At 39.8% G+C, this 25029-nt stretch overlaps 1 protein-coding gene across 2 annotated transcripts in view; it reads right to left on the bottom strand.

The window, feature by feature from the left end:
- The window catches only part of LOC107555347 (diacylglycerol kinase beta-like), a 142782-nt gene that overhangs the window by 42509 nt on the left and 75244 nt on the right, over positions 1-25029 (bottom strand). For both annotated transcript variants that reach the window (XM_016238101.1, XM_016238102.1), the window contains 4 exons: positions 22964-23049; positions 19306-19395; positions 15970-16130; positions 2883-2947 (listed from right to left, as the gene is read on the bottom strand). In XM_016238101.1, the coding sequence (XP_016093587.1) occupies positions 2883-2947; positions 15970-16130; positions 19306-19395; positions 22964-23049 (402 nt within the window). The remainder of the gene's footprint in view (positions 1-2882; positions 2948-15969; positions 16131-19305; positions 19396-22963; positions 23050-25029) is intronic.

Raw genomic sequence — 25029 nt, 5'->3', positions numbered from 1 at the left:
GGGACCGGAGCGGACGTGCAGGTGGGGGAGGCTGAACCGGGACCACGGGATACTGACCCGGGGGAACGGAGCGCGAATGAGAGGCTAAGCCTCTCTGAACGTGATGATTTCCCCCCTGGAACAGTCCCAGGATGAGTCCCTGAAACGGGCATTTGAACAGGTTCAGACCATCGACGGGCAGCCTCTCCATCCCGACCGTCCGCTCTCGTATCCCTATTTTGCTGTTTTAAAAGAGCGGTTGTACCGAGTGACACAAGGCACTCAGACAAAGCAGGATACAACCCAATTGTTGATACCTAAAAGCCGTCGGGAAATGCTTTTCCAGGTGGCTCATTGTAATCCAATGGCGGGACATTTAGGACAGGCAGCGACACTAAATCGTCTCATGGCCCGATTCTTTTGGCCGGGCATTCACGAGAATGTGCGCAGGTGGAACGCAGCTTGTCGTGAATGTCAGCTGGTAAATCCATTGGCCTCCCCAAAAGCGCCTTTGCACCCTTTACCGCTAATGCAGGCCCCCTTCGAGAGAATTGGTATGGACCTCATCGGGCCATTAGAACGGTCGGCACGCGGGCATCGCTTTGCGTTAATCCTAGTGGATTATGCAACACGATACCCTGAAGCAGTCGCGCTTCGCAACATTTTGGCGGAAAGTGTGGCGGACGCGCTGTTTCGGTTAATCTCCCGAGTGGGAATCCCAAAGGAGATTCTCACTGATCAAGGCACGGCGTTCATGTCACGTACGTTACGCGAACTGTACGGATTATTGGGCATTAAGTCGATTCGCACCAGCGTCTACCACCCACAAACAGACGGTCTGGTGGAACGGTTTAATCGCATGTTGAAAACCATGATTCGGAAGTTCGTTCACGAAGACGCCAAAAATTGGGACAGGTGGCTGGAACCCCTCTTGTTCGCTGTGCGGGACGTCCCCCAAGCCTCCACGGGGGTTCTCCCCCTTAGAGATTCTCTATGGGCGTCAACCCCGCGGGGTGCTAGACGTCCTGAGAGAAAGTTGGGAGGACGGGCCTTCAGAAAGCCAAAATTAAATTCAATACGTGCTGGACCTGAGATCAACTCCACACCTTGGGGCGGCTGTCAACAGAGAATTTGTTACAGGCCCAGGACAGGCAGAGCCGGCTGTACAACAGGGGGTCCAGGCTGCATAAATTTGCACCGGGAGAGAAAGTGCTTGTATTGCTCCCTACATCTAGCTCTAAATTACTCTCCAAGTGGCAAGGACCCTTTGAGGTCACATGGCGAATTGGGGATCTTAATTATGAGGTCATTCGGACAGATAGGAGCGGGGCACGTCAGATTTATCACCTCAACCTCCTAAAAAAATGGAGTGAGGCAGAGTCAGTGATGCTAGCGACAGTAGGGAGGAGGATCTCGGGCCAGAGGTAAATACTAAACGGCAATCTCTAGCTCTGGCTCCAGGGGGAGATCACCTCTCGCCCTCGCGGATGTGTTCTCGCCCCTACCTGGTCGAACAGACCTCATACAGCACCACATAGAAACCGGCCATATCGTTTGCCTGAGCACAAAAAAAAGGTGGTTCAGGCGGAATTAGAGGCGATGCTGGAGATGGGCGTAATAGAAGAATCCCATAGTGATTGGGCGAGCCCGATAGTTTTGGTACCCAAAACGGACAGCTTGGTACGATTCTGTGTGGATTGTCGCAAGGTTAATCAGGTGTCGAAATTCGACGCATATCCAATGCCGCGGGTTGACGAACTGCTTGATCGGCTGGGTGCAGCTTATTTTTATTCGACACTGGATTTAACTAAAGGATACTGGCAGATCCCCTTATTACCTCTATCCAAAGAAAAAACAGCCTTCACCACGCCGTTCGGATTGCACCAATTTGTTACGCTTCCGTTCGGGTTGTTCAGGGCGCCGTCCACGTTTCAGCACCTCATGGATAAGATTCTTCGGCATACATGCGACATATGCTGCTGCTTATCTAGATGATATTATTATTTATAGTAACGACTGGCAGCGGCATATGGAGCATGTGTGGGCCGAACTGAGAACGCTGAGAAGGGCCGGACTGACGGCCAACCCGAAGAAGTGTGCGGTTGGGCGGGTGGAGGTTCGGTATCTGGGCTTCCACTTGGGCCACGGGCAGGTGCGTCCCCAAATTAGTAAGACGGCAGCGGTTGCGACCTGCCCGAGACCCAAGACCAAAAAGGAGGTGAGGGAGTTCCTGGGGCTGGCAGGATATTACAAAAGGTTTGTACCTAATTATTCGGACCTCACCAGCCCGCTGACTGACCTTACTAAAAGGGAAGCCCCAGACCCGGTCCAGTGGACGGAGCTGTGCCAGCAGGCTTTCACCCAGGTAAAGGCAGCTCTGTGTGGTGGACCACTTCTGCACTCTCCTGATTTTTCTCTCCCCTTCTTGCTGCAGACGGACGCATCGGACAGGGGGCTTGGAGCGGTCCTGGCCCAGGAGATAGAGCGTGAGGTACGGAAAGTGCTGTACATTGGCCTGGAGAGATCGTAAAAGGCCTCAGGGGGAACAGAGAGAGAGAGAGACAGACTGAGGACTCGTGGGGGAGAGACTGTGGCCTGGGCATAGAGAACCGCAGAAGTGCTATATAAGTTTTGTTTGTTTTGCAGCGCCAGAGCGCCTGCTTGTATTCGCTGTTCCTACGGGATGCTTAATAAATTACCCGAGCCTCAGTCACGCTGATTCCCGACTTCTTCCTTCCCTACTAAAGAACCTCATTACACTAGGTTTTAGTAAAGATTTTAGTGCCTTCTCAGATGTTACATTGTAACGTCGTTTCTTCTCACTTGCATCATTCATAAGCATCTTTTTTTTTATTTCCATTTGTCTTCTCCATATATTCATTCATGAATGCATGTTCTCTTACCTGCTGTTAAACTTCTCTGGATGTTTCTCCCTCATCAAGTGGAAGCGATGTGCTATGGATGCGTCCTGAAAAGTGAAACAGAAAAAAAGGGAAAGACAAGTTAAATGCCTCTCTTAGGTTAACATATAAAACAGTGCTTTAAGTCTCTGGCTAATGAGCTACAGACACTTGTCAGTTGGCTGAAGGAGTGCACATCCTAAATCAAGTGTTCAGGGCTGAGATGAAACAGCACCCCTGGACCAAACATAACAGCCATAAAGCTGCTTAGACAAGACCCAGACTATGTAGAGGTGTGGACAAAAAAACAATAATATACCAACATTTGATCATTTGAATTTCTCTTCATAACTACTTTTGTGATCACCCTCACAGAAAACACTCATGCTGGGGTGCTCCTCAAATTTAGGTAGTTTTTTTTCTACATCTGATTTATTTGATGGCTTAAATCAATGTTTCTTTGTTTACAAATCAACTTTGTATAATACAGTAATATAGAAAATTTACACTTCACTGCACTTGATTCAAGTGGCATCAATTATATTAGTTCAGCTCTTTGTTTATTTGGAAGGGTTCCTAATAATATAATTGCATTTCAGGACACGTTTCTCCTAATGTTCCCTCGTGTTTCCTAGAAAAGCATACACACAACATTCTATAAAAAATATTCGATGAAAAGGGCGCGTAAAGTAGCTCCCTAACAGTGAGCTCTGCTTTTAAGTATAATTGTGAAGGTTAAATGGTGCAATTTGAGCACACAAGGGTTCCAAGTGTATGTACTGTACTACTGTTCAAAAGTTTGGGGTCAGTGTTTTTATTTATTTACTTATTAGTACTATTACTGAGTAAAGACGACTTAAACTGATCAAAAGTGAAACTTTTAAATTGTTACAAAAAAAAGTATTTCAAATAAATGCTGTTTTTTAAATTTTCGATTCATCAAAGAGTCTTGCAAACATGTATCAAGGTTTCCACAAACATATTAACTATATTAACTGTTTTCAAAATTGATAATTAAAACAACTTACTGACCTCACACTTTTGGATGGCAGTGTACATTTCAACTAAAAAATAAGAATGAAAAATAATTACATTTTAGGAATTATAATCAAATCATAATCTAAATATATTTCTATTTTTATTTATTTTTCTATTTTATGTCAAAATATCTCACAAAAATAGATGAATCCTGCACAAGTCTGCAAATCAAATTTCAATACGAATTTTAAAACACACCAGTCATGCGACCTTCATCAGGCATAAACATTCAGGCATTATGATTATTTTTCCTATTATATCTAATAGGAAAAATGTTCCATCATTTGAACATAATACCATAAAGTGTTAAAGTGGTAACCTTACAGCTTGGCTCATTGAGTTTATAGACTGATGATTTCAAATTGGTTCTCGAGAGATGATTTTCTCTCTGGCGCAGTAAAAATAGCCATCCCTAGAAGAGGAGAGCTTCTGAGGTATTAACAGGTCCCTGTTTCACATCATGAGCTCATGTGCAATGGGGGAAGGCTCTGCTTGTCAGCTCTGTTGCTGTGGCCTGAGGGGAAGATGATCGTGCAGATAGGCCTGCTGGACAAAGTACACAATCCTGGAAATGGGGCTACAGCACTAGAGTGTCTGATGAAAAAATAAAATAAAATAGAGTGAAGCTGGATGAATAAGTGATGGTATCAGCAGGAAAGAGGCTTTCCAGGAACACCAGAAGAGGCTGGGGGTGGGGGGATGAAAGAAGATGATTCTGAAGACCAGAACAAAAATGAACAGTCAGACAAAGACAAGAGACAACAAAGCTTTTATAGCAGTAGTGTGCCCTTCATCAGACCCATCCGTTAACAAAAAAATTCCAGGTATTTTCTGCTACAACTCCAGACATATTCCTGGAAGCAAATATTTCTGTCAGATGAAAACATAGGTTGATGGTAAATCAACTGCCTCAAACAAGTACAGGAAAAAATAAGTATCCCACAACGCTCATCGAATATTCACGAGTATTCATTTATAAATTTTTATGTTAGCATTAAAATAATGTAGGGTCATGACGTCAATTTAAATCAATGATCTTATTCATTTTATTAATTTCAAGGGTAAATGTTTTCAATATTAGGGCAAATAAATAAAAAAATATTGAAAAAATATATAAGATCATTTTTATTTTTTTTGGAATGCAATCATCATACATTATCTGCACTTGCTGTGGTTCAAAACTAAACTGAAAATAAAAACTACAATTATACAAATGCTATAAAAATATAATGTGGTTATCATCAACTAAAACTACAAAAACTATTATTAAAAAAGATCTGTATTCAAATAAAATAAAATTTAAATATAAAAATATATAGAAAAACAATTCAATAAAATTTGAAATGCTACCTGACTGAAGTAAGTTTAAGCTGAAGTGCTAAAATTACTAAAACTAAAACTTAAATAAATAAAACTATTTCAAAATATTTTTTAAAAACATTTAAAAAAAAACATTTATTTACTAGTTAAACAAAAATTAAGAATCAACTGAAAATATAAAAAAATTCTAAATATTTATAAAATATTATAAAAATTGTTAAATAATATTAAAATAACACTAAAATATAATAAATATACCAGAGCAGATTTAGCAAGTTAGAGTAATGGAAGCATAATGAAGTCCAATTACTTAGAAAAATAGTTAATGACTCTTTAACAAGCCACTTTTTTGTGGGGGGGGTTCAGCCTTTATTTTGATAGGACAGTTAATTGACAGGAAGTGAAGTGAGAGAGAGAAAGTGGGGCAGGACCGGGAAAGGTCCATGAGACTTGAACTAGGGACGCACGAAGCGCATCACACTGCCATGAGGTTATCAGCGCCGACTAACAAGCCACACAGTTTGAGGTATCATTCGGTAGCACAAAATGGTGTAGGACAAGTTAAGCACCAAAGATCATTACTAGCATTTTGTTCAAATCACTAACCCTTGCCTTAGCAACCACTGATTATTAAAAGCACTGCCATAATAGAAATTTTTTTTAGTTCTAAACACTTTGCTTAGTAAAATGACCACATCATCTACTTCAAAACCATTATCCTGTCAACTTGAACGATATGAAGTTCTGCCTGTGAGGACCTAATGGCAGCTGAGAGCATAAGTGAGCAAACAGTGGGTTAAAAGCACTAGAGGTTGTTTGCTCTTGCAGCTCCAACCCAGAACAGAATCCACCCTCAGTCAAGCAGCCCTGATTAAAATCAAAGCAACAGTGCGCAAACAGAAGAACTAATTGACGAATCAGGTCTGCAACCGTAACTGATTATTTCTATATTTACACATGCACATGTAAAAGACAGAAGAGCTCAAAGCCACCACATCCTTCACTAGGCCCGAGCCTGAATACGTTCATACACACACACGTAACACCTGTCTCAGAGTTTCACTGTATAATATAACGATGGATCCTGGCACTCTGCAGTGCTCACCGTGTCACAGACTCAGACAGGGAGGAAGTATGCGACTGTGAGATTCTCAGGGTCTGATAGCTGCTGGCACGCCGATCAAGCTGCGAGCGGACGATGCTACGTTAGCACCTGCGCTGGCTTCCTGCCCGTGCTTGCAGGTGCTGCAGCGCTCATATGGGAGAGGGTACAGGAAGTGTGGGGGGTTGGGGAGGCTGCATGGACTTGTATCCCTCACATATCCAAACCAATGCTATAATACTGATATTTAAAAATGTTCTATCACCTGCTGAGGTCTATGCACGTCTGCTATTACTCAAGTCGGTTAAAATATAACAGAATTGACAATGTCTAATGACATTTTTCGATGCTCAGAAAGCCCTCGCAGGTGTTCCACAAACTGGCACGTGTGACATTGGAAGAGAACAAAATGCACTGTACTTCAATCACTGCAGTGAATACCATGACACAGAATGGGCACTGCACAATGCCACGTTTGAAAGAGTAACACAATTAATGCACGCCAGGAAGCTGTCCTCAAAAAGTACTGCTGCTGTCCAAAGGTGTTTTTATTTCCTTTTGTGTTCTTAGGCAATAGGACCTCATTAAATCCTCATTTTAAATGATAACAAACAACAAATAAACAAAGTCTCCTATAGCGAATTGATGCATTTTTGTAGGAAAAATAACCATATTTAAAACAGAATAATCACTTTTATTTTGTTCTTGCAGTGCATTTTAAATTTATCAACACATTCATTCTCATTCATGTCCAAACAACAGCGCACAAGAGTCATCAGGCTCTTAAATGTAGGCCATAATGTTTAATTAAAAAAAAAATTCCCCCAATAGCTTGACATTTCAAACTTACATGCATCTAATAATCTAATATTAGACAGAATAACCTTAGTTTGTGCAGGCACATTTATAAATGAATGTCAAAACAGCCCTCATAGGCAAAGCTCTTGTTCAGTTTCACAGTTTCCCATCTGTATTGTATATTTTCAAAAGGTTTAGCTGCCCAGATACAAAAATCTTCTGGGGTGTTATGTTATGATTCATCCCAAAACTGTGCGCTATGGGAGGACAGGGACACCATGTCCTCCACTAAGACATATCCTGTCCCTATGGAATGAAACTGCGGGCTTAACTGTTCTTGGCTCTGAATCTTAATCTGAATGGGCTAAAGGCTGTACATCATCTCAGAGTTTGTATCATGTACAGTTAGACGTCTTCTGCACACCAGTGGGCGAAGTTCAACAATTAATTCGGTTCAAAAACAAATATTGTCCTCCTGGGACGGTATCTATGGATGGGGTGAAGAAGTGAAGGGTATTAAGCGAGGTGATATTCAGGTCACCGTGATTGGTGTGTCCACACCGGGTTATTGTAGCACTGTACTGAGTCAGTGCCCATCTGTGCTCCTGTCAGCATGGCCGTGAGCAGGTGCATATGGGACTTATGGTGAGAACGGGAATGTGTTTGTGTTAAAGTCCACATAAGAGTGGGAGTGAATCATTTGAATACTGTACAAATGCATCTCTGGAGCGCATGTGTGAGGTGAATGGAGAGGTGTGTCCTGTTTTCCTTCTATCTTTAAGACTGGCCAGGTGTCACTCAGCACGGCCATTCATTATGGTGGTAACCTGGTCTGATTCTGGCAGCCAAACACTTCCTGTCACTGATACTTCCCCTGACCTTCAGTCCGTGCCAGTATTATACCCCTCCAAACACACACACATGCAACGCACACAAACACACACAGACATATACAGATTGACAGGCTCTAAAATAAACACTCTTATCACATAGATAAGGTTGAAAGGTTGAATAAATCAAACCGTTGTTTGTTTAGCTACCTATTGAACCGGCATGAGCACAGCCATATTACAATATGACAGAATAGACCCCTTTCACATTTCTGAAGTTCTCAGAAGCAGTAGTTTGACAACATTTCTACAGTTTGTCACACCATAAATCTAATAAGTGAGTGTTTGCAATACAACGGCTGAGTGAGTGATAGCACATTTAACTTTTACACTATAGAACAGGGGTGGTGAACATCAGTCCTGGAGAGCCGCAGCCCTGCACAGTTTTGCTTCAACCCTAATCAAACACACCTGAACAAGCTAATCAAGGTCTGAAAGGTTACCAGAAAGCTACAGGCAGGTGAGTTTTAATTAGGGTTGGAGCTGTACTCTGCAGGGCTGCGGCTCTCCAGGACCGGAGTTCGCCAGCCCTGCTATAGAAGTTTACCTAACTAAACTTTAGTGGCGAACAAAACTATAAACTATATACTTTTTGTGCTCCCATTTGCCCCAATAGCAAAAGGAAAAATCCAAAATGGCATTAAGCATTTCTAAAAATAGATTATGTTGGTCAGAAAAGAGAAAGATGTCAAATTTGCTGTCACTCTCTCAGTCAGTGTATTACTAGATTTTACAGGGTTAATAACTGTGGAAATGCATCATTACAGTCTGTGAAAGGGTCCATTGAAACACAAAGGAAATATTCTCAAATGTAATCTTAATTAGCAGAGAGACTATTTAAAAATGAGTGGGACAGTGTGTCTTCAAAACGAAGCATAATAACTCGTACTGCTGTCCCAGAGCAGAACTGAATGTGTCATTGGAGATATAGGTGTGCATGATACCACACCAGAGAGAACATGATGGCAGCATGGCAGTTCTCCAAACACCATCGCCAAAGGGAGGGTGAAGGCTCACACAGATAAGTTGTTGATGTCAAGAGAGGTGGTTCGATTTCCTCTCCCAAGCCGAGAGGTCTTAAATGGTTGCTGACGAATGTGTGTTTGCTGTCCTTAATTCTTCCTGAGGATTCTTTCCGGGTGAACTGGATCACATAGCAGGATTGCAATGCCATGCTAAGATGTCTCAGAAATCAGATTCTCATGGATGTAAAGCACTGCCCTCCACTATCAACTGGTACTGTTTGGGGTGAAGGTTCATATAAAGAAGTCTATCATACCTGGAGAAAGTGTTTTCATGTCAATGATAGCTGCCCAACTAGTGCACATTTTCCTAAAACATTTGTATGTTTGCAGCTTGTCTGTGCTCAGATTTGAGCTCTTCAGTGATTAGATAGGATTAGACAGCAAACAGCACCACTGCAATTAATAATGCATTTATTTGGTAGATCATTTTGATTTATTTAATTTGTTCCCTAGAAATCAAACCCCAAGACCTTGAAAATTATAGAATCAAGCTCTACTAGGTGAGCTACAGAAAAGGAGGTCTGTGTGGGATGAATTTTTCAGTCCAACTTTTGCAAGATTCTGTCCCGCTCCTGCCCGCAGCAGAGAGAAAGTGGTCAACGCAGATTTTTTAGTTCCAGTCCGCTTTGAATCTCAAGTGCCAGACTTGTGCGTGTTGTATGTTAGCACCTTATTGCATTTGTTACCGAAGGTAAAAATGAATGTTTCTCATTGCAGACACATAATCAAAAACACAATAGACGAATAACATTCTGTATCTTAAAAACATAAAAATAAATGTGAGCAATATCTATTTAATTTTTTGATATTTATATAAAAGATAATTATGTCTAACCTGTGATTTTTTTTAAAGTTGATGCTTCAAAATCCACACAAAGCTAACATGACATAATCCATACAACCCAAGTTGACAAATCCATTCTAAAGCAAAACTGTAATTATATTTTAGAAAAATACTAATAATTTAATTTTAAACTATAAACAATGGCTTACAGGAAACTGTGAAATGCAGGTTCAAGAGTTCACACTTTAGATAAATGCCAACACACTGTAGTGTCGTTGTCACGATCACGGCGTGTGGAGGCAGGCAGGATGACGAGGACGACAAGGATATTTAATGTAGCGAGGTACAAGGTAGAGACAGACACACACACGGGGTAACATTCACAATAACCGACAAACTAGAACACAAGAGACAGGAACAGATAGGGCAGTTAACAAGGGACCGACAGGTGAGCACAATGAGGTGATTAACTAATAATTAGACGGGCTAAACCAACACAAGGGGAAGAAACCACAACAAACAGTCCACAGGGGTGTTACATTACTCCCCCCTCCCGGAAGGTGCATCCTCGCACCGTAGAAACAGAGGGAGGGGCGGAGGGGGACAAGGCAGTGGATGTGAGATGGTGACAGGGGAAGGCAAAGGGCTGGCAGGCAGAGCAGACAGGTGGAGGTTTCGGCAGAGGACGGACTTCCAGGAGGAGAACGGCTAACAGAGTCCAGGGAGGTGACGATGGAAGCAGGAGCCAGGGAGACGACAGGAGGGAACCGGAGCAGGAGGAGCCAGGTGGGACCCTGGCCACAGCTATAATAGCGGCCCACGGTGGAGCCAACGGAGGGAGGAGCTAAGGTGGAGGAACGTCCACCAACTCCAAGGGGCCGACCAATGGCGGCGGATCGACGCCCAACCAAGGCGGAGCCGGAGGGACGAGGGAGCACGGTGGAGCTGATGGATCGATGGGTGACGGTGGAGGCGAGGGAGCTAGGAGCCCAGGTGGAGTAGTCGATTGGCCGAATACCTCCCGGAAGTGTCTCACAAAACCCTCCAGCGAGTGAATCCCCGGGTTCTGTGCAGTCCACAAGGCTTCAGCCCACTGCAAGGCTCGTCCAGACAGCAACAAGATAATGAATGACACTTTGGCCCGCTCAGTCACAAACAGGTGTGGTTGCATCTCCAGGTAGCGGGAACATTGCAGCAAGAACCCGCTGCCAAAGGCTGCCTCACCCGCAAAGCTGGCTGGCCGGGCCATGGGACAGGCGGGGTAAGCCATAAAAAGGAAATAAAAATGGGCAAAAACTGGACAAAACAAACGAGGGAAAAGACGCCGCTATACTGTACTTTTGGGTCGGTTATTCTGTCACGATCACGGTGTTTGGAGGCAGGCAGGATGAGAAGGATAGTTAATGCACGCACGCACGCACAGGGTAACATTCACAATAACCGACAACCTAGAACACAAGAGACAGGAACAGATATAGGGCAGTTAACGAGGGACCGACAGGTGAGCACAATGAGGTGATTAACTAATAATTAGACGGGCTAAACCAACACAAGGGGAAGAAACCACAACAAACAGTCCACAGGGGTGTTACAGTCGTCACAATAGCAACATTTTTACTTTAATACGATACCTGACTAAAATATCTCAATACTACTACTGAACCGATACTATAACAAAAACATAAAGCAACAGGAAAAGTAATTAAATTATAAATGACCCTCATGGAAATTATAGTTCATTATTTTATCTATTAATTAAAAAAAGCTCTCACTTGACCAGTGTGTTTATATCATGATTCAGTCATTTTTGTTATTTTTATCTTTGTGTTATTAATAATAACAGTAGGACTGCCCTCGACTAAAGATTTTTCTGGTCGACTAGTAGTCATTCATTTTAAGCATTAGTCAACTATTAGTCGCATGTTTATTAATAAACCATATAAATCATAATAATGAGCCTTTAATTACCTATAGCCTAATAAGTGCTCAAGCGCACGCAAAAAAATGTGCAATGTTTTGTTGTTTTTGTGAGTGCACACAAATAAACGTAGAGTGTTTACAGATTCGAAAGATGTATTACTCTTATCTGTATGAGCAAAAATGACGGAGTATTTTAAGAGCAAGTGAGTGCACTGGCGCCTCCATCTGTCATGCAGTGAGTGCTATTTTCAATCCACTTCCACTTCCACACTCCACACAGACACTTGAATAGCACACATTTCTCTAGGTTAACATTAGATTGAGTGGCCATGTAAAGTTGCTACTACATACATCTTTCAGATGAAAAGCCATATTGGAGGTCGATGAATGATAGGTGAGCGTTTGGATGTCCTGCCTGATGTACTATACTTCCATTGACCAGCCATTAACGATCTGCCCTTCACGGATTGCGTGACTACGCCACTTCTTGTGGATTTTTTTTCTGCGACTAAGCGACTAATAATACAATTTTGGTCGACAAAGCCTCTTCTCGTCAACTAACGGTTAGCCAACTATTAGAGGGCAGCCCTAATTAACAGAGATGCAAGAAACAAACAAAAGGATAAATACAATAAAACAACATAAAAATAGATAAATTAAATAAACAATGTTTTAGGTACAGCAGGACTATTCAACAGTTGTATTCAAGTAAGAGATAAAACAGACATTGAATAAAGTAATCAAAATGAAAAAGTAAAGCACTGCATAGTCTTAATTGTATGACTTAAACATTCATACACTGATACTTTTTAAAGCTACTAAATTTAGTCAGTTAAGATTTTTCAAGTGCATTATTTTCTCTTTTTCTTTTGTTGTTTGATTAAGATTATTGATACAGACAGCAGCCAGAATATTAGCCTGCTGTCACTTTAAGAACTGGTCGGATCCGATTTATTGGTACACATGCATTTTTTCCCAACTGTTTACATTCAGTTCACTCATAAGACGAGCATAATTGTTTGTATACTTGTCCGTTAAAGCACAATAAGTGGTGAAAGATCTGAATTTGCAATCACTTATGCTGTCTGAGAGAGGCGGCTTTCAGTGCACGAGCATTGGGTGTGTGATAGCGCATGAGTACCATTTTTAAAGACAGGGTATCGCAATACCTTTTTAGTACTGGTATATCATACAACATTAGCATAACATAATGTCACGTATAGTGATGCGTAAGCACAGAGGATTGTCACTTCTCACAAAAGTTTCACAATGTGCTTAAATCTTGTCCATTAAGTGTGATTTTGAAACGTCAACTTTGAGGGTTCCTTAGTTAGCATTATGTGGACTCAAAAAGACAGTTGATGTTTCAAAAAATCTGTTGGAGTTTCACAAAAAAAGAAAGTCATATAGATCTGGAACAGCATCAGGATGAGTTAATGCTTCATTTTTGGTTGGACTATCCCTATAATATTTCTTTCCACATGGATATTAGTTAGCTAAAGAGAAAATGAGCTCTCTGAATTTCACAAATGATGAAATACATAACCCTGGTGATGGCGGCCTGAAAACCACAAACGCCATGGCAACCTCTATGGATAGTGACTGGAAAATGTTGAAGGCTGAAACAGCATTACTAATGATTACATCAGTGCATGAGTCATGGCACTGCTTTACTCAGGTGTCAGTGGCGCCCAATGCAGAGCCATCTGTCCTGTCCTCCTGGACTCGCAGCACCCTGTCCCTGTGCTCCAGTGCTATGCCACATTGCACCATACACCACAGCATCGTGAGTTCAGGCACCAAAGGCCCCCTACAATATTGCCTGCATCCTCAGAGCAGTCCATCATACTGAAATCCAATCAACTGCAACCATCAAAGCATGCATTATTAGGTACTGTACTGCTATCATTCATTCATGAATAGTCAGTTATGATATGACAGAGTTTCATATCTGAAATAGTTTAAAGCAGAAGCCACTAGCACCACCAAACGTAATTACAACAATAAATACAGCAATGTCTGGATGTTTACACTTTTTAGAGATATTAAAGGGACAGTTCAATCATCATTTACTCACCCTCATGTTTCAAACTTGTATAACTTTTTTTCAATTGCAGAACACAAAAGAAGTTATTTTGAATAATGTTTGGGTCCAAACTACATTGGATCCCACTGACTTTTATTGTATGGGCACATTTCTCGAAATATTTTAAAATACAAAGTCATACAGGTTTGGAACAACATGAGAGTGAATAAATTATGACAGAATAAATTATTAACCTACAACTGTCTATCTTTTAGTTTTCTCTGTATTTTTTAAATCCAAAAAAGAGACTACAGCTTAAAAGAAAATATCCAACTCACCAGACAGTTTTTAATATATTGCTGTCTTGTGAGAAGTAGCATTAGTTCCAAGACACGCAAGGACCCACATGGCACAGTCAGTCCACCCCCATCACAAGACTCAGGGTTCACAGTATAGGCCATTGTCCATTCACAGTCAGCACTCCTTCACGTTACCCAGCCTCTTCAAACCACCACACTGTATCATCAGATGGGCTGACACAAACCTGACCAGAACAAACAGCTGCGTCTTTGCAGTGTTTCTGTATTTGAACTGACACAAATGGTAACTCTTTAGTGTAGGGACCAATTCTCACTATAAACTAGTTGCTTATTAGCATGCCTGTTATTAACATATTGGCTGTTCATTAGTACTTAATTATTTTAGAGCATATTATTTATCATAAATAGGTAAATAAGTCACAGGAATAAATTACATTTTAAAATATATCAAAATAGAAAACATTTCTTTTAAATTCTAACAATATTTTATAATACTACAGATTTGACTGTATTTTTGATCAAATAAAAAGTGAGCATAAGAGACTTCTTTCAAAAACATTAATGTACATGAAGTATAAGGTACTGAGGTCTGCTAATCATTACATATGCATTATATATCCTATAGAGCTAGAATGCTAGATGTATTATTTGCACAATCCAACAACAATTTTTCAAGGCTTCTACAACAATAACTCTTATGTGGTCCGTGTCATTGGCTGATGAACACAGAGACAGCGGGACACTAAGCCGAGTTACATAACAGCCCCGAAGTGGCGCATTCCTCCATGCCACCTTGCGTAAAAGCTTATATGTGCCTCCTGCCACTCTTCACACCCATTTCAACCAGGTCAGGTGGCCCGTTTCAGGTCGCAGCACTATTTCTGGCCATTCTAAATGTGGCCTGACTACTTGGCACATTTCAGCGAGATAAAACAGCAGTCATCTAACACACCTGGGATTTGGCTGATTATAATAGAATATTGGACATTTTTCAGACTTACTATTTATAGTGAGGGGTTCTAAAAACAGGACAGAAATTAATCATTAGCTAAACAAGGGGAGGACGACAGGCTCACGGAGACTCACCTGGCCCCTGTGTGGCCAGACGGTGCCAGCGAAAGAACAGAAATTCAGCCCGATCTGCAAATAACCTCATTGGCATTCACTCCTGAATCTTTGAATTTAGTTTTCCTCTCATTTTATTCGGGACCTTTTCAGCAACTTCTACGTCAGTAACTTCTTACAGTAATAGAAAGTGACCATCTATCCATCTGGCAAAAACCACTTTAAAAAACAACAACACTTATTTATTTGTTATATAATCTGCCCCACAAGCTGGTATATAAAAAGAAGTAGAAAAGATTATGTAACTACTCTGTGAAAGGAAGATTTTTTTTTGTCAAAAAAGAAAAAAGATATTGAATCGACATTTAACTGCTCTGATAATAAGTGCTTGATTATAGCAACAACATGGGATATAACATTTGAACAGAAGAGGGTTGCTAAGCAACTGTGTGTGAGAAGGAGAATTCTGTGCAATAATACACAGAGTCACAGGCATGACACTCTTTCAGACGCAGTAAATCACATCAGCAAAGTTGGAACATGTTGTTGTTCCCCTGACAATTATAATTAATTCTAATGCTACATGAGAAAACAACGTTTAATTAATCACAAATTACTTTAAAGAGCAGTTTAGCCTCAGGCTTTGGTAAAAGTACACTCTCATAATGGGGAGCAAGAGATTTCGTCTGATGAATGAGTGTGGATAGAAGGAGGAGGTTTAATATAACGGCTCTTTCAGGAGTTCTGATGTTGAGTCTCTCTGAGCTGTAAGCATTTGTGTAAAAGTGTAGTATGTTCTCACCACTCCAATGGAGAAGTAGTTGTTCACTATGCTGTAGGGCACAGGGTCGCCCTTCTCCTCCTTATCATCAGGGACAATGTCGATGTTCCAGCGGTCAAGCAGCAATTCGGTGCTGTGCTCGATATCCCTGAGGAACTTGACCAGACTGCCTCCTTCATAGCCTGTCAATCACAACACAGACACTGCATGAACCTACATAACATATAAAGACGTGAACTGATGTGTGGATGTTGTTACTGTTGCAGCCTCACACATGAAGAAAAGCACAAAAGCTTCTCTTTATCTATGAACAAGAGTGTGCAAGTGTCCACACATAGAAAAGAAGAATAAAACAAGCACAATTCAACTTTTGTTCTACTTGTGACAATGAAAGACTCGCATTATCTCAAATCCAAGGTTAACATGGCTTAATTAAAACTTCAGCACAGCGAGATCGAATGATTAAACATGCCTAAGTAACACAATGCTGTGACAGTATAAAGCAGCCTTTTCTTTGACAAATGACAAGTTTATTCATTTCCAATGGAGAGTACTACAGAAGTTCTGACTATATATGTATACCAAATTTTCGGAAATTTGAGCTTCAGGTGTGCTAAAACAAGATGTGATGTATTCTAATCAAAACTATAAGATTGAGATGAGAATGACCAATGTTTTTCATAAAACATTATTCTTTAAATACTGTTTCTGTAAAATGGGCAGAAAATGTATGAAAATAATTTTATAATAATTTAGACCTAGAAATCCTTCTATGCTTTTCTTTTAAGCATATTGGTTGTCATTTATTTTGTGTGGATAGATTTGTAACTTCATTATTCATTCATTTTATATTGCTGAATAAGAGGACGGTAATGGCTGTTTGAGGACCACAACATTCGAATTTTGTTTTGTATGTTTACACTACCATTCAAAAGTTTGGGATCAGTAAGATTTCTAATGCTTTTTAAAGAAGTTTCTTATGCTCATCAAGGCTGTATCTATTTTATCAAAAATACAGAAAACACTGTAATTTTGTGAAATATTACTGCAATTTAAAACAACCGTTTTCTATTTTAATATACTTAAAAATATACTTTACTCCAGTCTTCAGTGTCACATGATCCTTCGGTAATCATTCTAATATGCTGATTTATAATCAATGTTGGAAACTGTTGTGCTGCTTAATATTTTTTTGGGACCTGTGATACTTTTTTCAGGATTCTTTGATCAAAAGAACAGTGTTTATTCGAAATATAAATTTTGTGTTACAATATACACTACTATTCAAACGTTTGGGGTCAGTAAATTTGAATGTACATTTTTTACATTATTTTAAGTACTTAAAAAAAGAAAAAAAAAAGAAATTAATACTTTTTTTCAGTAATGATATGTTAAATGGATAAAAAGTGATAGTAAAGACTTATATTGTTAGAAAAGCTGTTCTTTATAACTTTTCATTAATCAAAGAATCAAAGGAAAATGTATCATAGGTTCCAAAAAAAATATTAAGCAGCAAATCAGTTTCAACACTGATAATAAATCAGCATATTAGAATGATTTCTGAAGGATCATGTGACACTGAAAACTGGATCACAGAAATAAATTATATTTTAAAGTATATTAAAATAGCAAACCAATATTAGAAATTGCAATAATATTTCACAATATTACAGTTTTTTCTGTATTTTTGATCAAATAAATACAGCCTTGAGCATAAGAGACTCCATTAAAAATCTTACTAATCCCAAACTTTTGAATTAAAGTGTACAATAAAAAAAAGACTAATTCAAATTGTCTACTGCATTACATCAAGGGGATGAACACCATGACCTGAGAGGATTTTGTCAATGCCTGGCAACCCTTCCAAATTACATGAAGGGATCCTTAGAAAGGTTCCCTGAGGTGATCGAACTGCAATTACTTCCTAACTGTAATGGGAAGGATACAGAGTCTACTTGTTATGTTGCCATCATAAGAAGCGCCATCTCTTAACGATGGCCAGCCGACATGCTGTGAGTCAGGGGGGTCCTGGCTCCCGCCTGGCAACCCAAGGAGTAAAATATCACATGTGTGATGACACCCGGTGCTCACTCTGCCTTTCTGAACCAGACATGCAGATGCTTCCAGGCGAACGTTACATGAACGGACGCTCACATGGCACCTCTGCACTGACTACAGGTGCTACACGTGTTTCAAAGTCAATCAACTCGCATGGAGAAAAAAAAAACAGCCTACCATCCAAATTAAATTAAGAAGGCATTTATGCAAAACCTTACCTTTTTGCACAAACCACACACATGCTCACACAGGAAACACTAATACGAGGCCAATTAATTCAGCAGCCTGTACAAGGCCATCCACACCTGCCTTAAAAGCAGATGCAGGCTCACTGATGCATATCATTCCATCATAACTACTGAATAAACCCACATATCTAATCAAGAACAAGCATATGTAATCACACAGGAATGAAACAGTGCAGGTCTCTTGTTGGCAAATGACTGGCAAGTCTATATATACACTCAAAGAATAGTTTATTTATCTCTTGTTAAAAATGCCTCTAACACCTCTTAACAGTGTTGTTATTAACTAAAACTACTGAAAATGATTTTTGGTAATATAGCTAAAATAAAATGAAATATACATAATTATGTAAATACAGTTGAAAAAGCTCAGCTTATTTTAAATGTGAAAAGTTGCCTTGGTATCTAACTAAGATAAATAAGTTTAATGGGATAGTTCACCCAAAAATGAAAACTGTGTCGCCATTTACTCATTTTAAAGTTGTTCCTTACCTGTACGAGTTTCTTTACTCTGCTGAACACTAAAAAAGAATGCTGGTTGCTGGTATAGAAGTCAATGGCTACCAGCAACTGTTTGGTCAAACTGGCCCAGTACATTAATCAAGAGTTCTCCTTTTGTGCTGAAGACAAATGATGAGAGAATTTTCCTTTTTTGGGTGGACTATCCCTTCAGGTTTTTACTGAAATTGGTTTAACTGGGCAAGTGCTTGTCACGGTCATCTGTATGATAAAGATTACAGTATCAAATACCTGAATTCAAGTGTGGTCTCAACAAATCCTGCTCTTTCATTCATGTGACTGGAGCATTCAGCTAACTACGATCAAGTTTGATCATTACAGTCTGACCTTCTGTTGGGGGGTGTGCGTGGAAATGTTTAAAAGAAAGCAGTCTCAAAATCCTTTTGAAGGGTTTATACCGGATTGCGTTCAGATTCAAAGAATTCAAAGCCTAATCTCGAGTGGTTCCGTGAAGGAAAGCCCTTTAAGTTTCATTTCAAAGGCCTTTAGTAATTTCCTCCAGCTGCTGGTGGACAGTCTCTTATTTATTCCTCACCTCCACCCCAGCGCAGACAGCGAGCGAGGTCATTCCCGGTACCCAGTGGCAGGATCGCAACAGGCGGATGCCGAGCAAAATTGGCCTTATCTGTTGAGAAACAAAGAGAGCTGTTAAAGCTGCTGTGTGTCATTTTCATGTTAAAACACTCTCTATTATTCCAGTTTAATGTGCAGAGTTCCTTGAAAAGTGTAAACAATGGGGCTCTGCGGTGCTCAAAACATTGCACAGCGGCCTGATATAGCAACACTGGCTCAACATTTCACTGTATATTTGGGGTGGGACTATTTGTTTGGCTTAATAACGGAACATGGGGGAGTGTTAGAAAACAAAAAATTCTCCTTTTAATTTTGATTTTTTTAATTATTAAATTTTTTGTGGAAAAATTTTTAAATATGCATTATACCTTTATACCTCAATAAGATAAATTTGTTTCAAAATATTTTCAACCCACATTAAAATATATTACTGTAAGTAAAAATAAATTGAAAGCACATATTTAACTTGGACATAAATTATGATTATATTTAATGGATTTGCATGCATGTACAATAATGTTCAAAAGTTTGAGGTTTTGAAAGAAATCTCTTATGCTCATCAAGGCTGCTTTTATTTAATTAAAAACAGTAATATTGTGAAATATTATTACAATTTAAAATATAATTTATATTTTAACATATTATAAAACATAATTTATTCCTGTGATGGTAAGGCAAAATTTTCAGCAGCCATTACTCCAGTCTTCAAGTGTCACATGATCCTATCAAAATGATGATTTGGTTGCCATCAATGTTGACTACAGTTGTACTGCTTTCAGGATTCTTCAATGAATAGAAAATTCAAAAGAACTGCATTTATTGGAAACAGATATCTTTTGTAAAACTACTTTTGATCAATTTAATGCATCCTTGCTGATTATAAGTAGTAATTTCTTAAAAACTTTTTTTTCTCCGTTCACATATCGCGTCTTTTGCGCAGTGTTGCCAATTTAGTGACTTTGTCGCTAGATTTAGCGACTTTTCAGACCCCCCCTAGTGACTTTTTTCCAAAAAAGCGACTTTGCGACAAATCTAGCGACTTCTTGGACAAACCTTAGCGAGTCTCTATGGCTCAATGTTACTGCCACACGAGCGCGAGATCTTGCTTTCCCTGTGCGCGCACACACCTCTTTCTCTGCGTCTGTTGTGTTCAGAGAGAGGCTCAGATGAGCGGCGCTTTCAGTTAAAACAGATATTATGTTGCTTCTCTAATTTTACATGCAAATATAGCCAAAATCACAGCACATTAATTGTCTTTGTCTTGTTTTATCTTATGTGTATTTGATTTCATCAGACGACGGCTCAATTATAAATCAGGATTTTTGTGCAGATAAACATCTTGGAAGGGATAGCTGGTCAATATGTAGTCTTAAAGGGCCACGTTTCAGTCACTATTTCATATTTATCCTACTGTCTGACAACAGAAACAGTAAAATATATAAATGAAAACAGTTTTATTGCGAATTTGACTAAATTAAAATGTAGTCACAGAGAGACAAACAAATGTAAAAGGAAATAGGACGCGATGATGTCATGAATATGCTAATTAGCGCATGATGTCATCTAGCGACATTTAGTGACTTTTCAAACCGGCTTTAACTACTTTCCATTGAAAGAAGTTGGCAACACGGCTTTTGCGCGCTCAAGTTCGTTATTTCAAACTTAGGCACGCTCATAATGGAAGCGACGCGGTGCTCATTTTTTCCAAGGGCGTCCGCGCCGCATCGAGATAAAAACATTTCAACTTTTCAGAATGCCGCAAGCGCGCACCGTGGGTCATGTGACAAGAACCAACCAATCAGCTTCATCCTTTCCCATAACAACATTGAAAGCTCAGCCAAGATGAAGTAACGGCTGATCATAGCTGTACAGGGATAGCCATTTTTAAATAAATTTAGCAGCAGAGCTACTGCAAGCGATTTTTAGTGCTGCAAATCCATTTATCCTTTGCTGAAACCTCCGCTTCTTCATGGAGAGCGCAGGGCATGGTTGCTTAGCAATGGCAGAAGCCTCCGGAGAGCAAGTGCCCGAACGCTTTGGAAAAAAGCAGAAAGCGGCACGCCTAGCATTTTCCACGCGTTTTTAGGCGCGACATGTGAACGGCCCCTAAATGCACTAATATGGAATATATATTACACTCTTTTTTAAAAATTCGTTGACCTGGTTGAAGACCCTGGGGTCAGTTGCATAAAACGCTTAAATTAGTTAGTCGTCAATTTTTTTTTCTTCAAGACTGGTCATAACTTTTTGAAGTCAGTTATAAAAAAGGAGAATGGTCTAATTTGAATCCAAAAATTAAGTCTGCTTACCTCTTGGCTAACTAATAGTTGGTCAAACAAGTTCTTAAGACACAGTCTTAACATAGTGGCTATGTTTATGCAACTGGACCCTGATCTTACTTCTCCTTTAAAAGGCACTGAAGTTAGGCATACAGCATTGGCTAGTGCTTCATACATCAATGTGTATCATTCCTCACAATAATTCACAATACATTTTGTTTGTTTCTCTTGTTCTGAGACACACAGCAGTGTGTGCTATCTGCCGAAGAGAGGCAACATGATGAACTGTATCTTTCTGTCCTCACGCTGATGGTCCCTGTGTGGTTCATTGCTATGTGCACAGGGACTGCGGGGACGTTGTTTTCAGTGCTGGTCCGTATGGCGTGATGTACTGTCTAACCGCAGGGGCTCTCTGAGTAATCGTCAGCAGCAGACATTTTCTAATACCAGTCAAACTCGTGTGGGTGAACAACAAGCAAGGACTGATCACAGAGCGGCTCTCATTCAAAAGCTGCTCCTATATCATCACTTTAGGGCTGTTAGGAGGACAAACTCCCACATGCGTCCCTGTCCTCCTCAATTTGCCAGGCTAAAGAGTCTCTAAAGGGATAAAGAGCACATCACTTCTGATCTAAGTTCAGGTTGCAGTACTGTCAGCCAGTTGCAATTTCGAGCCAAAGGTTTGGAGACCAAGTTGATTCTAAATCAGCACTTAGCAGCGATATCTACCACCGCCCACACAGGTTCCTCTCCAGCGCTCCTCCATTAACATCAATACGGCTGTCAGGAGGGGGAAAGACAGGCCATTATATCTGCATTCACTCATATGAAAGAGGTCACAGATGAGTCAATGCGCTTCCTAGAAACAATGATTTGTGAACAATCTTTCTGACGGTTAAATGTTACGATTATATGTGCCTTAAATAAGAGTCAAGTACCACATGGAAGGATGTCCTAATGTTAGAATCTTTGTCGATGAATTGGTTGACATGCTTTATTTATCTCCTAGGGGAAATGCAGATGCAAAATAGCAGGAAATATAAAGTGCAATCAAACTAGACGGTCAGTATAAGATCTGTATCTCAAATGAAGGTGTTTTCTTTGCTCATATCATTAAAAACTAATCTTGAAAGATGAAAGTGATATTTAGCAAACAAGAAATCATTTTATTTTCTGTACAGAGCAGCTGAAATACTGTCGTGTGAGAAATCCCAAAGCGAGTACATGATACTTATGCATGTACCATATAAACTTCTACATTAGGCTGATGGTCTATCCCGCGAAACGAACAGTGTTAATTATTACAGCTCTGGAAAACACTGATTGCTGATCTGTACTCACCAATACAGTCCAAAATCCACCCCACTGATCCATCGCCTCCACAGGCCAGCACGCGGAAATTGGGCACGTCTCGAAAAAAGTTGAGCCTGGGAGACATAAAAACAATGAGATGGTGCCTTTCATGTATTTGCATGAAAGTTTTCCTTGGTCCTATAATTAAAGTGATCCTGTGGAGTGACTACACTGCAGCAAAGCAAACCTACCCACCAGTCTACAGCATTCACACTATTCCCCAGTGGCAATGTACAGTTTACTATTCAGTGCTTTATGGTTGATCTGAAGGATGTTAAAGAAGATTTGTGTTGTTTTAATTCAGTGTCATGGGAGAAAAACTCTGGAAGTCAACCCATTGAGACGCCAAAACATTTAAACTGAAGCCTTTTTGGCACATTGTTTCTACACTTTTGACAGCTAAAGTTTGAGTCCCAAAACTTTGTTCACTTTTTATTTGTTTGTGAACTGGCCTAGAGCAGTGAGACAAGCACTCAATATATATATATATATATTTGCACTTGAGCATTTGCACAGTGAAGCAGGACAGAGGCTAAAGAAGATATCATCCTCTGCTGGTCAGGAGCATATACTGCAGCACATGGGTGACTGGGGAACATATCCTGCATATAGACACATGTGGGATCTGTGATAGCCCTGAGTGTCACACGCAAGCAAAGCAGTCACACAAGTGTGTGAAAAATTTATACTGTGTAACCTCTTTTGATAGGCTCTGACACTGCAGCATGTTTTATGTATACAGGACAAGAGCAAAAGAGGAGAGAAAATGTGCCACAACGTTTACCATGAAAACAGTCAATCAAGCAGTTCTAAGTTTTTCATACCTTCTCAGGTTTATTGCTGTAGTGCTATGAAAATTCTCAAAGTATATCGACAACAACAACATCCTCGGCATGGATGTCCACTGAAGTTCAATAGCGGAGTAACACAAGTGGAACATGGCTGTGTGGTTCTGGACAGGCTTGAGCTGGAATCGTGTTTCAGTCTGACTAAATGAGCTCTGTTCCAGATAAATTTGTAATGTACCAGTGCCGGTCTGTTTGAAATGGCAACGTAGGCTGCTGTTGTAGAGATGCAGTTTGCGTAAACAATTCCTTCTCCAATGACATGGGCAACAGAGAACAGATACTTGAGCAATCTATGTGTTTTTCCATATAAAGCTGTAAGAGTGGCCTCTTCTGCGCAGACACTTAGCAAAAGAGCACACTTGTCTATTTTCATCTTTCCATCTTTGGATCTCCACTCAGACCCCTGAGTGTCAATCATCAGTTCGGCAATTTTAAAATGAAATGACCAAGAGATTGAAAAAAAAGAAAGATCAGATGAGAATATAACCCAATTAAAGCGGTTTGTTCTCAGATAATCCATCTGCAGCGTTAATAGTGAAGCTGTACTGATGATACACAGCATTATATTTACATTTATTCATTTAGCAGATGCTTAGATCCATCCAGAGCGACACAATCAATTGATTCTATAATCATTTACTCGCCTTCATGTAGATTCAAACCTATGAGATTCTTCTGTGGAACACATACAATCCATACAATCGAAGTCAATAATCAACAAATCTTTTTGATTACCAACATTCTTCAAATTATCTTCCTTTGTGTTCAACAAAGGGAATAAAGTCTGAGAGCTTTAGAATGACATGAAAGTGAATAAATGACATAATTTTAATTTTTAGGCAAATAAACCAGAATATTAGAAAGCTAAAACAGCAGTGTAAGATCAGTATAGAAAAATAAGTAGATTTATGTTCAAATAAAGTGAATTCAAAAATCTAAATCAAACAGCGGTAAGGAATACAATTTAAACAGTACTGTTTATTTACTTTTTATTAAATAGTACTGTTCAAAACTTTGGGGTCAGTAGGACTTTGTAATGCTTATGTCTCTTATGCTCACCAATGCTGCATTTATTTGCGAAAAAATATACAGCAAAACAGTAATATTGTGATTATTACAATTTATAATAGCTTCTTTTGTATTATTTTGAAATGTAATTTATTTTGTAATGGCAAAGCTGAATTTTCAGCAGCCATATGTGCTGCT

This window comes from Sinocyclocheilus grahami, unplaced genomic scaffold (genome assembly GCF_001515645.1).
Source record: "Sinocyclocheilus grahami isolate Dianchi unplaced genomic scaffold, SAMN03320097.WGS_v1.1 scaffold532.1, whole genome shotgun sequence".
Classification (NCBI taxonomy): domain Eukaryota; kingdom Metazoa; phylum Chordata; class Actinopteri; order Cypriniformes; family Cyprinidae; genus Sinocyclocheilus; species Sinocyclocheilus grahami.
This window is presented reverse-complemented; position numbering and strand designations above follow the sequence as displayed.